Genomic DNA, 16913 nt, shown 5'->3' with positions numbered 1-16913 from the left:
AAGCTGTTGTCTCTTTCATCAGTTATTTGTATTATTAATTTGTACAGTTAATTCAAATGAAGTGGTTGCTTCTCTCTCTTGCTGCTTTGACAGCTGTTAATCAGGAAAGGTGAAGGTGAATCTCATGGATCAGAGTGACTAGAGATAATCTAGTGGCGAGGTTTTGAATGAACCTGCCCAGCCATGATGTGCCCGTGGAGCAGATGGTACTTGCATTGTAAGACCTCACAGTGTTGAGTGTAGATTGAGCTGAATCAATCTTTGCTGCCAGTCACACCACAATGATGTTGAGAACAGTCTGCTTGTTCGATGAACATTGAGTCATGCAGCATGGTAGCAGACCCTTTGGTCCAACCAATCTGGGCTGACCATAATCCCAACTAACCGAGTCCCACCTGCCTGCATTAGGCCCATATCTCTCCAAACATTTCTTAGTCATGTGCATATCCAAATGTCTCTTAAATGTTGTAATCATACCGACATTCACCACATCTTCGGGAAGTTCATTCCACGCACCAGCAACTCTGTTAAAAATCCCTGGCATGTCTTTTTTAAATCTCACTCCTCTCACCTTGAAAATGTGTCCCCTTGTCTTGAAATCCCCCATCCTAGGGAGAAGACTTCTTCCATTACCTCAGTCTCTACCCCTCATGATTTTAAAAACTTGTATAAGGTTGCCTGTCAACCTCCTATGCTCCAGTTAAAATAGTCCAACACTCACCAGCCTTTCTTTATGACTGAAAATTTCTATACCCAGCAATGACATCTGTCTGCACTTTGGCCAAACATAGAAGAGATCGCCCTTGGATTTTGCGCTGCTATGGTGGTGTCCCTGCCTCTGATTCAGAAGACCCAGGTTTAAGTCTCACGTGCCAAGGGCGTGCCTCAGAGTATGGCTGAAAATTGTGTGAAATTACCTTAAAAAATGTCACTCTGGCTTGTGGAGTGAACAACCTCTTAAGAGTTAAAACCAATGGTGTTCAAGCCGCCGCCCAGGACATTTGTTCTTATCATATTACGTTGTCTTCCCATTCCAGCAACAGGGGAATGGTGTACTATCAGCAAAACCATCTTTTGGTTTCAGCGTTAAACCAAGGCCTGTTCAGCTTTGCCACTTGAAGGGGAGCGAATTCATCTTGTGTGTTGCTCCATCAATCCTCACTGCTAAAGTGAGGCTCTCTGGTTGTTTGTCCTAAGTTGTTAGCCGAAGTTTTCCAGCGCCGGTGATTGTACTTCAAAAGCAGTTGTTCAATCTCGGCTTTGGGACTGCCCAAGGCATGACTGAAGTTTTACATAACTGCATAGCTTTCCTTTCTGTTGACTTTGACAAAACTGTATGGAGGCATTTATTTGTTCAATAAATCATAATCCCATTTTAAGCATGTACAATCCCACAACCTGCTATTGTGTTCTGCAACATCACAGCAGGTTTCTTTAGGCCACAGAGACATCTGACTCACAACCCAGTTAGCTATTGTTTATGTAACAAAGTCAGGACTTATGTCTGTATTTCTATAGAATTTGTTGTCGCTGAAATTGGCCCTTTGTCTTTTTTTTATATAGGAAAGGGAAAACTGAGAATTCTCTCAACAGCAGTATAATGATATCCCTTTTTGGTGTTGTCTGTTCTGAATTTATATGGTCTGGTCTGTCATGGTGGGTAGTTTTATACCGTAGTGCTATGTAAGTGGGGTCTATTTCAACATCTTTTTTAATTGCATCAGTGGTTGATGACCAGGCCTCCAGGAATTCTTGTGCTTGTCTTTGTCTCATTTGTGCTAGTACTGTAACTTTGTCCCCGTCAAGTTGATGTCCTTCTATGTCAGAGTGTATGGAAACGAGGGAGAGATGGTTGTGCCATTTTGCTGCGAGTTAGCGTTCGTGTATCCTGGTGGCGACTTTCCTCCCCGTCTGTCCTATGTAGTGCTTCTCATAGTTGCTGCGTGGTATTTATATATAACATTTGTCCTGCTCATTGTCGGTGTGGGGTCTTCCGTCTGAGAGTATCTGGCAAAGTGTGGCTGTTAGTGCACTATCTTACGACAAGGATAACACACAAACCAACAGCCACACTTCACCAGTTACTCTCAAAGACAAAAGACCCCATGCCTACAAATGTGGCATATATAATCCGGACCGTATAAATTCAGAGCAGGACAGAACAACAGTGCTTCAACAGAGGCTACACAGGACTGATGATCTCACCTAGAAGGGAGACTAAATGTTTGCCTGAAAAGCAGTCAGCTTGGCAAACCAACCAACAACTCTCACTGCAACCCGAGCTACAGATCTTTGCTAAAATATTATGTCCCTTTTTTGTTTAATTAATTAGTGAATAATTCAATTTTCAGAAATTTTGTGTTTTCTTTAACCTAACCCACAACAGCCCATGGTGTCAGCCAATGTGTTCTGTACTTTTATGACTAACGGCAACAGAAGTGGTAGTGTTAAAACGACCAAAACTGAGAGATGTTCACGAACTGCCAAAACCATATTATACTTTGACATGAAACCTACTCCAATTTGAAGCTTTCATGAAGTAATGCCACTATCTTCACTTAGTTTCATTTTTCACATAATATTGGCATTGCTGACAGGGGCAGTATTTATTGAAAAGGTGCTTCTGAGGATCTTATTGAACTACTACTGTCTGTCTTGATGTTAATTTGATTATACTGCCACATTGTTTCGTACTGTGCAGTACATTTCCTAGTAATCTCTGTGTCTCTTAGATTAGTGAAATATGAGCCATGTGATATTATTTAACTGCTTGGATGAACAAATTAAGTTACACCATTATCAATCCACCTTCTTGGGCCCATTGCTCAAAGCAACTACTGCAACTGTTATGTACAATCAAATTGTTTTTATTCTTCATGTTTAAATTCTCATTCCTGTTTTCAACTTGCACCATCCTCTTGGCCGTGCCTATTTCTTTTTTGGTGCTTCTTCAAACTCTGGCCCCTTGTGTATCACTAATTTTCATTCATTCCAAATTTTTGGCTGTTCATCAGCTACCTTGGCTCTCTCACTGAAATTTCCTCTCTCGTCTTGTCTAACACATGCTTTTGCTCTCCTTGCCAAAGCCGCCGTCTTTGACCTAAGGTTTTGGTCACTGTCCGACCGTTATCTTCTGGGTTCAGATATCAGTTTTGTTGAGTGCACCTGTGAATTGCTGTGCATGTTTTACTCTTGGGATGCAAGAACCCTGGGCTTTCATTCACAACACTGATGTTCAGGTTTTCTGCAAATGCCATCATTTGTGTTCCACTGATATTCAGCGGTGAGGTTCTCCAGCTCCTTCAATAATGCCAAGCTTGGGGAGATAGTTGGCACTGGAAGAGGATGAGCAGTTTGTTGTGACAGATGCACTTCTTTTTCCCGTTGGATCTGTCATTTGTTTTTTCTTCAAGTATTCATCCAATTCCCATTTGAAATTGAGCTTCAAAAGTTGGTTTGTCTACAGAGGGAATATTTTAAATTTTGTAACCTTCGGATAGTTCTTGATCTGCCATAGCACTGAGAGCTCAGTCTTAGTTGTTGGTGGGATGATGAATACGTTAAGGCAACTGCATGACTGAAACCCCATCTGATTAACTCCCTACAAGGAGTTTCCTGCAATTGACTGAGCCTGGCCAAATGTAACTTGCTAATCCATTGAGAGATTTTAAAGGATTCATGATAATCCAGAAGAAAATGACAAGCTGCAAGCACATTGCACTGATCAAGAGAGAAGGGTAGGCTAGTTACAATCTGTGTTCGCTCTGGATCTCCCCAAAGCAAACTGTTCTGGGACATCAGGAAAAAGTACTGTAACCCCAGAAAATTCCAAATTGCATGGCACAAGGCTGGATGTCGTGAGAGAAATGCTTTACTCTTCAAATAGTGCTGTGAAATCTTTCACATTGATTTGAAAGGTCAAATAGGGCTTTAAATTGATGTCTCATCCAAAAGCTGACAACTTAAACAGTACTACAAAACTGTCACAGTTATTTGTTTAATTAGTGGAGTGGGGTTTGACCAGTCAACCTTACGGCTTGCAGGCTGGAAAACTGTTGATTGTGCCACAGTTGACAGCTCAGACATGTGCTGCTCTCATACCAACTTTAGAAACACAGAATCTTCCCTTTTTACGGTGTGAAAAGCTCCATTCTGAGCTCCACCAGAGCTGGAGACACATCTTTTGTGTTGGATTCTCAGCCAGATGTCAGGTAAAATTCTTTTTCAGAGGTATCCTTGGGTAGTGCGGGCATGCTGATGTTTTGCACTCTGCCAGCTGACTAGCTCGCTGAGCTTCTTTGTGCGTATCAAGCTGAGGAGTGGCAGATGGAGTTTAATTGAGATAAATGTGAGGTGCTTCATTTTGGAAAGGCTAATCGGGGCAGGATTTATACACTTTATGGTAAGGTTCTGGGGAATGTTGCTGAATAATGAGACTTTGAAGGAACTGTGAACCTACACTCCAAAGTGGAGTCACCAGTAGACAGGATGGTGAAGAAGGCATTTGGTTCCCTTGCCTTCGTTGGTCACTGCCTTGAAGTAGCGGTGTTCAGAAGGTCATTGATGTGGCTGTACAGGACATAGGTTCAGCCAGTATTAGAACACTGCTTTCAATTCTGGTCTCCCTGCTGTAGGAACCATGTCGTGAACCTTGAAAGCGTTCAGCCAAGATCTACAAGGATGTTGCCAGGATTGGAACTATAGGGAGAGGCTGAATAGGCTGGGCCTCTTTTCCCTGGAGTGTCAGAGGCTGAGGGGTGACCTGAGGGGTAAATCATGAGGGGCATGGATAGGGTGAACAGCCCACGTCTTTTTCCGAGGATAGGGATGTCCAAAACTGGAGGGCATAGATTTAAGGTGGGAGGGGAAAGATTTAAAAGGTACCTGAGGGGTAACTTTTTCATGCAGAGGGTGATGCATGTATGGAATGAGCTGCCAGATAAAGTGGAGGAGGCTGGTACCAGGACAGCATTTAAAAAGCATCTGGATGGGTACATGAATAGGAAGGGCTTAGAGGGATATGGGCCGAATGCTGGGAAATGGGACTAGATTAATTTAGGATATCTGGTCATCACGTTGAGTTGTGTCGAAGGGCCTGCTTCTGTGCTTCCACATCTGTATGAGTCTAATTTGATCAGATAGTGGAAGACTGGAGCTCAGTGGGTGGATGAAAATTACAATGCTGTTCCCCTGCATGATATACATTTACCGTTTCGGTTTTAACAGAATTGATAGTTACTCATTTTGTGCCAAACAAATTTTCAAGGTTGTTTGCCATGGTGATATTTTAACCTGAAATGCCTCAGTTCTGTGGTTCACCCAGAGGTGGTCACCTTGTTAGTTTTGCAAGACTTGCTGTTGTGTTTGTAAAGCTGCCATTAGTCAGCAAAAAGACAGAGTTTACAGTGGGCAGTGTCAAAACTTTGCACATGACGATGGTCCATACACTCCTTTGACAGGCCCCAGTGTTGTAATTCAGCACACTTTCCCAATTGCCTTGACCATAGAGTAACTGGAAAAGATTACTTGCATGCAATCTCTTGACGAGGTGTTGATGAGATTGCACAGCACTCACCTGAGTGCTAATGAATTTTGATGTCTTGTAAATTCAGGTCTGACAGCAATGATCTGAAGCACTGTTTAAAAGGTGACAACTTATCCTGTTGGAGAGTCCATTGCAAATTCATGGTTAAACATGTTAAATCTGTAATAAACTGACTCTTTCAACTGAGGATTAACCTTAGCTTTCTGAATCTCATTTGCCAGCCATTCTGTAATTGTTCTTGTTACAGTGCAGTGGAGTTGATTTTAAGAACCAATCTTCAATGTCAGGAAAATGGAAGTCAATTGTAAACCCAAATGTGTGTCGCTGTGTAAAATATCAGGAATTTGTATTGCCCAAAAAAGACAGCAGTGTGCTTATTGCTGGTTTCTGCTCCTTTGATCATTTGCAGCTGAAGTATACCAAAGCTATGGTGTTTTATGATTGTACAGTTTTCAAGGTGATTTTTTTGGGTGGTTTCTTCCAGAATTAGAGCAGCCAGACTTTGGACAAACTTGACAAGCATACACTTCTGTTGTATGCAGACTCTTGTGATTACACTGTGATGATGTTTCAGTGAGATGAATCAATTAATTTAAAACCTGTTCATACCAGTTTGTGTTGTGAAGAGATTTCTGTTCTTACTGTGCAGTGAGGTTCCCGTTGCGTCCGTATTTTATGAAACTGTCCCAAATATACAATGAATTATTCCTTGTAGTCAACTCTGCCATTCGGACTAACCCTGGCTACATTACTCATGCCCTGCTATTTTAAATGTCCTCATTATCTCCTGATTTCTTCACTGAACCACCACACTGCAACTGGTTGGAAACATACAGACCACCCTACCCAGTGTAATAATCCCCATTTTAGTTCTCAACATCACTAGTGTAGATTTTGCAACCTCCAATCCAGGATCATTTCTTGTTGTTAAATTACTCCATCCTGTTCTCACAAAGCTGCCTCACCACCCTTTCCTTCCTGCCTGTCCTTTGGAAAAGTCACATACGCCTGACTATTTTGATCGTTGATATTGAATTTGTTGTAACCATGCTTCTGATGAAGTGATCATATCCATTAACTTGTACTTGTGCATTTTTTAATTCATACACCTTGTTCTAAAGGCAAATGCATTCCTGTAAACAGTCATTAGTTTTGTGACTTTATGATTTGCTTCCCCCTTTGACCTTTATTTTCTGCTGTTTGGTACACTCTGTTCCTTCCTGTCCTATTCTGGGTTTTGTTGTCCAAATTGTAGCCTTGAATGCTGCCATGTCCTGTAGCTTTATATGTCCCTTACTCCCCACTTATTCCTTGCTGCCTCCTCCCCTCAGCCACCCCCATCTTGCTCCCCCACCTCTGATTCTTATCCCCGCCACCTCCCCTCACTCTCACTGCCACTGCCCCCCCCACTCAAACAGGAATGAGCCATTGGCTAGTTCCGAACTGATGATGTCATACAGCTTGATTGACAAAACTGCTGAGGAAAGTGGCTGTGTTTTATAAACTGTTTTCCTGGTTTGTTTCAAGCTTTGTCAGAGAGTTGACGTTGGAGGGAACAATCTGAATCAGAGCTGATAATGACTGGTATTGCAGAAGGCATCATAGTGGGACAATTGTTGATCGTGCTGTCATTGAGGATATGCAAAGCATACTTCTTTACTGAGTAGCTGGGATGAAAATGTGAGTAGAGTACATTTCATCACATTGCTCAGTTGCTGGCTATTTTATGTGTCCCAGCAGAGTGGAGCCACCTTTTCAAACAGTATCTGGAGAACTCAAGACTACAGTTTGTACAAAGAGTAATGGATGGAGAAAGGAAGCTAAGGACAGAAGTTGGTCACACGAGTACGCGTCCTGGTTTAGAAGTAATATGATGGCTATGAGAAAATCAAATTGTTTTCTTTGAATTAAATTTTTGAAGCATTGAATATAAAAGGAAGCCCTTTATGGTAAGACCGAACAAAGCTATGGCATATTCACGCAGTTAGAGAAATCAAGTATGGTGGTTAAATGCAGAGATGATTGGCAAGATCTTTACTAGCTTCAAGGCTCTTCGTTAAAATGTAGACTGTAAACATTAGGCCTTCAGCTTGAAGAAATACAGATTTTGAGAAGACCTGATGGTAGTTTTGAGATGAAGTATTTGGGCTCCTGTCCAAATCATTTGAGGAGGTAATGAAACCTGTGAGAAATAAAACTAAATTCTTTGCTGAGTTGGGATTAATATCAGAATTGACTTCACACAGGAATCTCTGTCCTCTGGAACAAATTGTAACTCGTGTAGACTTTGAAGGAGGAACAGGGAAGGTGTGTGTGGACAGTTCATTTCTGGTATGGGAAACAAATTTCCACATTACTCTGAAAACAGTTGGGTTCAATTGTGTCGAGTTATGCTCAACTAGTTTGGATTATTGGAGAGGAATTTCAGTGCCATGTTCGACTCCATCTCTCTTAATATTGCTTTGACTCAGGTGATACATGGTTTTGTCAGTAACTAATCTCCCACAATAATGTGAGTGAATTTTTATGAGGCAGCTAACAAAGACAAGAGACAACTGTGATCAGAGATAATGGGAACTGCAGATGCTGGGGAATCCAAGATATCAAAGTGTGGGACTGGATGAACACAGCAGGCCAAGCAGCATCTTAGGAGCACAAAAGCTGACGTTTCGGGCCGAGACCCTCCATCAGAAAAGTGGGATGGGGAGAGGGTTCTGAAATAAATAGGGAGAGGGGGGAGGCGGACTGAAGATGGATAGGTGGAGAGGATAGTATGGGTGGGGAGGTAAGGAGGGGATAGGTCAGTCCGGGGAGGACGGACAGGCTAAGGGTGCGGGATGAGGTTAGTAGGTAGGAAATGGAGGTGTGGCTTGAGGTAGGAGGAGGGGATAGGTGAGAGGAAGAACAGGTCAGGGAGGTGGGGACGAGCTGGGCTGGCTTTGGGATGCAGTGGGGGAGGGGAGATTTTGAAGCTGGTGAAGTCCACATTGATACCATTGGGCTGCAGAGTTCCCAAGCGGAATATGAGTCGCTGTTGCTGCAACCTACAGATGGCATCGTTATGGCACTGCAGGAGGCCCAGGATGGACATGTCATCTGAGGAATGGGAGGGGGAGTTGAAATGGTTCGCGACTGGGAGGTGCAGTACCGAGCATAGGTGTTCTGCAAAGCAGTCCCCAAGCCTCCGCTTGGTTTCCCCAATGTAGAGGAAGCCACACCGTGTACAGCGGATGCAGTATACCACATTGGCGGACGTGCAGGTGAACATCTGCTTGATGTGGAAAGTCGTCTTGTGGCCTGGGATGGTGGTGAGGGAGGAGGTGTGGGGGCAGGTGTAACACTTCCTGCGGTTGCAGGGGAAAGTGCTGGGTGTCATGGGGTTGGAGGGGAGTTTGGAGCAGGACCTCTTAAGCACCTATACTGGCCCTAAACCCCACCTCTTTCTCCGTTACATTGACTGTATCGGCGCCGCCTCATGCTCCCAAGAGGATCTCGAACAGTTCATCCACTTCACCAACACCTTCCACCCCAACCTCAAGTTCACCTGGGCCATCTCCAACACATCCCTCACCTTCCTGGACTTCTCTGTCTCCATCTCAGGCAACCACCTCCAAACCGATGTCCATTTCAAGCCCACCGACTCCCACAGCTACTTGGAATACACTTGCTCCCACCCACCTTCCCTCAAAAATTCCACCCCCATTCCCAATTCCTTCACCTCCGCCGCATCTGCTCCCAGGATGAGGCATTCTACTCCCACACATCCCAGATGTCCTCGTTCTTCAAGGGCATCAACCCCCCTCCCTCCCCCTGCAGTGGTCGAGAACGCCCTCGACCATGTCTCCTGCATTTCCCGCACCTCATCCCTCACACCCCACCCTTGCAATAGCCGCCCTAAGAGAATCCCCCTAGTCCTCACATACCACCCCACCAACCTCCGGATGCAACGCATCATCCTCCGACACTTCTGCCATCTACAATCCAACCCCACCACTAAAGACATTTTTCCAACCCCACTTTGTCTGCCTTCCAGAGAGACCACTCTCTCCGTGACTCCCGTGTCCGTTCCACACTCCCCTCCAACCCCACCACACCTGGCGCTTTCCCCTGCAACCGCAGGAAGTGCTACACCTGCCCCTATACCTCTTCCCTCACCACCATCCCAGGCCCCAAGATGACCTTCCACATCAAGCAGATGTTCACCTGCACATCTGCCAGTGTGGTATACAGCATTTGCTGTACCCGGTGTGGCTGCCTCTACATTGGGGAAACCAAGTGGAGGCTTGGGGACCGCTTTGCAGAACGCTTCCACTCCGTTCGCAGTAAACAACTGCACCTCCCAGTCGTGGACCATTTCGACTCCCCCTGCCATTCCTCAGACGACATGTCCTTCCTGGGCCTCCTGCAGTGCCACAATGATGCCACCCGTAGGTTGCAGGAACAGGAACTCATATTCCACTTGGGAACCCTCTAACCCAATGGTATCAATGTGGATTTCACGAGCTTCAAAATCTCCCCTCCCCCCAACTGCATCCCAAAACCAGCCCAGCTCATCCCCGCCTCCCTAACTTGTTCTTCCTCTCACCTATCCACTCCTCCACCTCAAGCCACACCTCCATTTCCTACCTACTAACTTCATTCACCCCCCCCCGCCCTGTCCATCCTCCCCGGGCTGACCTATCCCCTCCCTACCTCGCCACCCATGCTCTCCTCTGCACCTAGCTTCTCCTCTATCCATCTTCAGTCTGCCTCCCCCTCTCTCCCTGTTTATTCCAGAACCCTCTCCCCATCCCCCTTCTCTGATGGAGGGTCTAGGCCCGAAACGTCAGCTTTTGTGCTCCTGAGATGCTGCTTGGCCTGCTGTGTTCATCCAGCTACACACTTTGTTATCTCAGAGACAACTGTGTTGATTGCGGTAAGCTGTCTGTCCATGAGTTTGTTTCCAGAGATAACTTTGTTGCACATGCTTTGCGTGTGTGTTGCCAGTGGTTACGGTCCATTCAAGGAAGTGAAGAAAGCAGCTTACTAAATGGGGAAGGAAAAACGTTTATTCTCCGCCCATATTTGCAGAGTAAAAGAAAACTGAACTAATAATGATTCCATTTCCGAATGAGTTGTGCGCATATGCTTGCAGGATTGGTTTACTTCTTCCCATCCATCAGATTGAATGATCGTCAATAAAGTCTTCTACAGAGTTCTAAGGGCTCATCTTGTCTGCACATTGCAGCAATATTTGACTAATCTGGCCTTATTCATAAAGGAATTGCCACAGTGTCTCAATGCAAGATCACCCAGAGCCACGGCCTTTGTTTTCTTCAGTTCAGTGGGAGGAGATTGAGCTTGCCAGTGTCCAAGCTTGCATTCAGGTTGAGTCTGGAATTTGCAGGTTTTCCTACCACAATGGCTCTGTTGAGCTGCACAGAGGCTATCCTTTCCTTTCAGATCGACGTTCTTCGTTGAACTCCAGCTGTACTAAATGACAACTGTAATTGGTTAAGTTCTGTTATCCGTATTGGGTGTGGCCTGCAGCAAGCAGACATAACTAAATGCATTAATTGATCAAATTGCTGCATCCTATGAGCTTTCAGAATGTCTTGCCCGGATAATATCAGGTAGATTCATCTGATCACTGTCAATATCAGTTCTGTAAGTATACACACTGAAATTCCACACTCCTGGCAGATCTCAGCCAAATCTCGGTTGCATCGTTATCCTAACGTGATGCACAGCTGAACCTGAAGGCATCTATTGAGTTTTCAAAGCTTCACACAATGTTGCAAAGAACTAAACATCCAATGCAGTTGTCTCCATGACTGCACAGTCAAGTTAGTAAACATAACAAGATGTATGAAATGGAAATATAGGTCACTTAGTCTTTGATGGAATACTGTTGGTCAGGACACCTCCCTTCTGCCCGATAGCATGATCTGAATGTCCTCCTGAGAAAGTAGTTGGAACCTTCATTTAACTTTGAAACTGCGAAATGGTGTTTGCAACACTGCAGCACCCTGTACTTTTCACTGCATTGGACTGTGAACCAAGATTATGTGATTGAGCAGTTGAGTTTGACCTCAATCCAAATTTCTTTTCTGCAGTGTCCAGGCCAATAATTTTCCTCCAGTCATTGTCACTCAAAGCAAATGATCTAATTTGGTCTTTATCACATGGCTGTTTGTGGGTGTTTGGGAGAAGTTAGCTGTTGTCTCTGATAATGAATACAAAAACAAAATAAACAGTTGCATTTCTCGTAACCACGGGGACTTGTGGGAGCGCTTTGTAACCAATGAGGTAATTGTTGAAATATTGTTCCTGTCGTAAGAAACACATTGCCAATAATTGCTTCGCAGTCTCCCACAAACAAAAGGATGAAACTGACTTGATCTGTTTCGCCTGAGAAAAAGGTATTGGCCCGTACACTGAGCCAACCTCAGTGAGCTTCTTCAAACTGTTGTCATCAGGTCTTTCATCTCCCTGACCAGGCAGATAAGACCAGGTTTTGAGGTCAGAGATAGCAGCTTTTAGATCCTCCCTTCTGTATTGGAGTTCCCACCTCGATTTTTGTACTCAGATGCTGGAGAAGGAGATGAACCTGGAGCCTTATGATTCAGGGGCAAGTATGCTGCTGTTTGAGCCACACTAGTTGCACTGACTTGGATAGCTATGCAGTGCTTTGAGACATCCTGAGGATGTGAAAGCTACTATTTGACTGCAAGTCTTCATTCTTTCTTAGTGTAGATGGAATCCAGAAAGCTGTAAATTCTAATATTGTGTGTGTGTTTCAATCGTCAATATTTAGTTTCTCATTGCAGAGCTTAGCCCAACTAGAGATACTGTGCAAACAGCTCTATGAAACTACTGACACATCGACCCGCCTGCAGGCAGAAAAGGCCCTGGTTGAGTTCACCAACAGCCCAGACTGTCTGAGCAGATGCCAACTGCTGTTGGAAAGAGGAAGTGTAAGTACTGTTGTGTGGGAATCCAAGTGGCATGATACTCTGAATTAATATCAGGGGATTTAGTTTGTAAAATGGGCCAAGCACTTTCTTTTTTTATAATTCGTGGCTTGGTAAACTGCTTTGATCTGTTATTTAGAAAGTCTCGAAGAACTTTTCTAGAAGCAATCAGGATGATCAAATGACTGCACTTGCAAACTTAACCTTGTGGCTTTACAAAAGGGAAATAGAGTTTGTGACAAATTTATTCATGTGTTGGAGCATGTAACTCATTGAATAGAAAATGATGGAGTGGAATGGAGGCAGTTATTCAACTGTTCACTCGAATCATAGGTAGGGAAAAACAGGATACCTTGGCATGGAATTGTCAAATCTTGATCTTAAGAGGGACATGGGTGTACTAATATTCAGTGTTAAGAGGACATTGCTCTAATTTGGAAACATGAATTTTAAAATGCATTTTGGTTTTTGGCTTTATGAAGGTTGGCCTTACTTTATTACAATTAAAATTTGTGTTATTTTCACCTGTACATAAGTACAGTGAAAAGTTTACAATGTCGCTTTGCACAGTGCCAGCTTTGGTACCAAGTACATAGGCACAAATGATAGATACAAAATCGAGAAATAAAGCAAAAAAGTTACATTACCTTACAGTTATTCATGTGACACAATTGAAAAATAAGAAATAAAGTTTAAAAAATAAACATTACAGCCTTTCTATGAGGGGTCTGCGATAGATTAACATGGGGCCCTTCCATACATGGTCTGACAGGGCTCGCAAACTGCTGACTGTCTGTACCAGTTCCCGGTCCAGCAACCACATCACTGTTTTTAGATTAGGTTAGATTAGATTCCCTACAGTGTGGAAACAGGCCCTTCGGCCCAAACGTCCACACCGCCCCTTGGAGCATCCCACCCAGACCCATCCCCATATAACCCACACACCCCTGGGCACTATGGGCAATTTAGCATGGCCATTCCATCTCGCCTGCACATCTTTGGACTGTGGGAGAAAACCGGAGCACCCGGAAGAAACTCGCGCAGACACGGGGAGAATGTGCAAACTCCACACAGACGGTTACCTGAGGCTGGAATCAGACCCGGGTACTTGGTGCTGTGAGGCTGCAGTGCTAACCACTGAGCCACCGTGCTGTGGGTACATTGCCTGACCCTTGCTGTGCTTGAGCCCACTGGCCATCCCCGCTCCACTTGAGCCACTTACTTTGAGCAAGTTAAGTGTTGAACAAGAACTCCTACCCACCAGGAAAATCATTGCGTAGATGGCTTGTATATTTGGTTCTGAAAGCTTGTTAATCCTGGTCTGAGGGACTCTGAGTGCAGGTTGAAGTTTTAAAGTGTCGTGGGATTTTAGCACCTCAGCCATTAAGCAGTTCCTCTCCATTCAACATTGAAACTTCTTATGCAATCTGATAGATAAAGGGTGATTGGAATACCTACTGATCTGATTCAGTCAGATTTCAGTAATTCTACAGTGTTCTTTGTTTGACTGCGATGCAGATTTCTTCGACCTGCACTTAAACGGCCAATGTAATTTGCAGTGTTGGAATTTGGTGCTTGAGTGAGTTTGTGGTTTGTTAAATTGAACTGAAAACACACTTTGTCTGATATGAAATGTCTGTGACCTTGCAAGTTTTTCATCTTCACGAGCGATGGGTGGATTAGTTTTATCACCTCTTCTTACTCTAGATGCATTGGTTTTCAGAATGATAAGGATTGAGCCAAATAGTTGAAATAGATAGTGCCACATAGCAAAATTAACTATCATATCCAGGTCACTTGGATTGGTTTTAATTATATAAAAACGTTCGAGACTCGAGGAGGTATAAAAACAATTGAGAAAATAATACCCGAGATGTTCTGAACAATAAGGGAGGCTCATCTGGTTGGGATGATTCCTTGAACTGAGGGAAAAATGGAGTTGATCTGCTGTATGCCTTTAAGAGTATAAAAGCCAAACAAGCAGCAGCAGCATTAGGCCATTCAGTCACCGAGCTTGCTCTGCCCTAAATTTAGATACTGGCTGATCATCTGTGTCAGTGCCATGTTACTGGGCTTTCTTCCTTGACCTTGCTAGTCTTCAGAAATGAACTGATTTCTGCCTTCAGCAATTGTCTTTATTGGTTGAGCTTCCACAGCTCTCTGGGGTTGACAATTCAAGAATGCCCACTCCTTGAAGGAAAAAATTTCTCGTCATTTCAGTGTTAAATGGCTTGTCTGTTATTCTGAGCCTGTGCTCCTTGGTTCTAAACTCGTTGCAGGAAAGAAACGTGTTAACAGCATCCAACCTGTTGCAATCTGCATGAATTTAGAATGTCTCAGTGAAATGCCATGGGGGGGACTGTTGAAGGAGGGTCATTCAGTATTTCCAAGACTGAAGTAGACTGATTTTTTAATCAGTAACACAAGCAAGGATAATGGCGAGAAAACAGCAGTGTCAAGGTGAGGGTTATTAAATCAGTTGTGATCTCATTCCACTGCATAGCTGAAAGAATGAATGGATGACTAGAGCTTTTACCTCTTGTGGCCACCTCTCATTCTTTGAAGCTCTGGAATACATGCCATTTGGTTCACCCCCTCCTGAGGCAATCCTGCCAAAGTTTTGATAGGAAAGGCTATGTTTCACTGTGAGAGTTAAATCACGGAAAGTATTATAAAAGACGAGGTTGTGACTCTAAATACTGTAGAGTATGCAGGAGAAAGTCCTTTACTCAAGCGTTGAGGCAAGTTGTGCATATACCTTGAAGGTGAAGCTATCTAACTCAATGAAGAAGAAAAACTTGTCGGTGAGTTTACATGAAGAACATTTGGAGGAGCTCTTGGAAAAGATGAAAGCCATCATGGGACGAATAGTCTGTTTCAGTGATGTTAACACAATGTCATGTTGCACTGTGCATAATCCCAGTGCATAAATTGTGGAAGTGAGTAATTAAATCAAGGGTGTCATCAGATTTTCTTCTGCAGGCTGTAATGGAACTTGGGATCAGGCATAAAACTAAGTCACATTTACATGTTGTGCTTATGTCTCTGTGGGCACAAATAAGCACTCTTGTCATGTTTTGAAGGTCATGTGATTGTGAAATGAAATGAAATCCTAAATTATACGAATCAGTTTTTCTGTTCTGAGCTGTCAATATTGCAGAAATCTTTTAATTCCTGGGGTTTGGGGATGGGATGCGGAGACAATCTGGATCTAGCAAATCTCACTACTTGTCAGTTAAATATTTGTCAGCGATGGGCTACAAAGTATTTGTTGATTGCTGCATCTGTGAATTTCTCCACAACTGCGGTCTTAATGTTGTTATTATTATTCCACAGTCATCATATTCACAGTTGTTGGCGGCAACCTGTCTTACAAAGCTCGTGTCACGAACGAATAACCCCTTGCCTTTAGAACAACGCACTGACATACGTAAGTATGACGTTTTATTTTCCCGCTGAGTTTTGATAAGGGGTGCAAAGGAGCCTGTTAATGTTATTGCGAATTTCAGACTTTTCTGTTTGGAATGGTATGGGAACCGATGATGGTGACTCATGTATCTGACGTATTTGAAGGCTGAATCGTTATTATACTCTTCTGAGGCAACTTGCCCATGCTGATGTCCTGAACATGTCTCCTTGCTGACATTGATATTCTGGCTTCTTGCGGAAATAATGATATACTCTTGGGCGCACTCTGCAAACTTCTGGGGACTTCATTCACGTAGAGAGACAGTTTTGCACAGGTAATAAGCATTGGGCAGATTTGACAAATACAGAGATGCTTTTGGGGTGACCCTCTTTAAATACATCATACCTGTGGCCACCCTCTGCTCCTCTCTCAATCCTGGGAGCTTGCAAACACTGAGACAATCCTGGGTAGTCTTTATAAATAATGATATGCTTGTGAAAGCTCTTTGCAAATACCAGCACGCTATTTAGATCTCTGTGCCGATATTTAACTTAGCATCAAATGTATTGGTATTTCATTAAAATATGAAACCAAATCCTGAGCTTTTTGATATGTGCCTTTCAGACAAGATGTTAACCAATGGCTCCATTCGCAAGGTTTTGTGATGTCATTTGATTCCGAGAGAAAAAGAGTTTAAGATTCCTGACTTGAATTTAGCCTTGACTTGGTAAACCCGGCAGACTAGCTGATCACTTACTTGTGGTACCTTGCTGTGAAAAACTTTGACATTACTTTTGTGGACTAAATACCAGTGACCGAAGTTAGCTTTGGAGCACTGGACACCTTCACTTCTTCATTCCAGACCCCTGAACTCCAAAAATGTAAGCTAATTTTGCAGTGAGGTGCTAATGGTGTGTACTGCACTGTAGAGGGTGCTACCTTTTGGCTGAGATATATTAAATATTCCTTGACAATATTTCAAAGAAGATTGGGGCATCCTTTGTGG

The 16913-nt window shown here is 43.6% G+C and overlaps 1 protein-coding gene across 1 annotated transcript in view; it reads left to right on the top strand.

The window, feature by feature from the left end:
- Positions 1 to 16913, top strand: part of xpo7 (exportin 7) — a 94977-nt gene that overhangs the window by 15450 nt on the left and 62614 nt on the right. The window contains exons 2-3 of the mRNA XM_059641225.1: positions 12355 to 12501; positions 15835 to 15928. Coding sequence (XP_059497208.1) covers positions 12355 to 12501; positions 15835 to 15928 — 241 coding nt within the window. The remainder of the gene's footprint in view (positions 1 to 12354; positions 12502 to 15834; positions 15929 to 16913) is intronic.

Source organism: Stegostoma tigrinum, chromosome 40 (genome assembly GCF_030684315.1).
Source record: "Stegostoma tigrinum isolate sSteTig4 chromosome 40, sSteTig4.hap1, whole genome shotgun sequence".
Classification (NCBI taxonomy): domain Eukaryota; kingdom Metazoa; phylum Chordata; class Chondrichthyes; order Orectolobiformes; family Stegostomatidae; genus Stegostoma; species Stegostoma tigrinum.
This window is presented reverse-complemented; position numbering and strand designations above follow the sequence as displayed.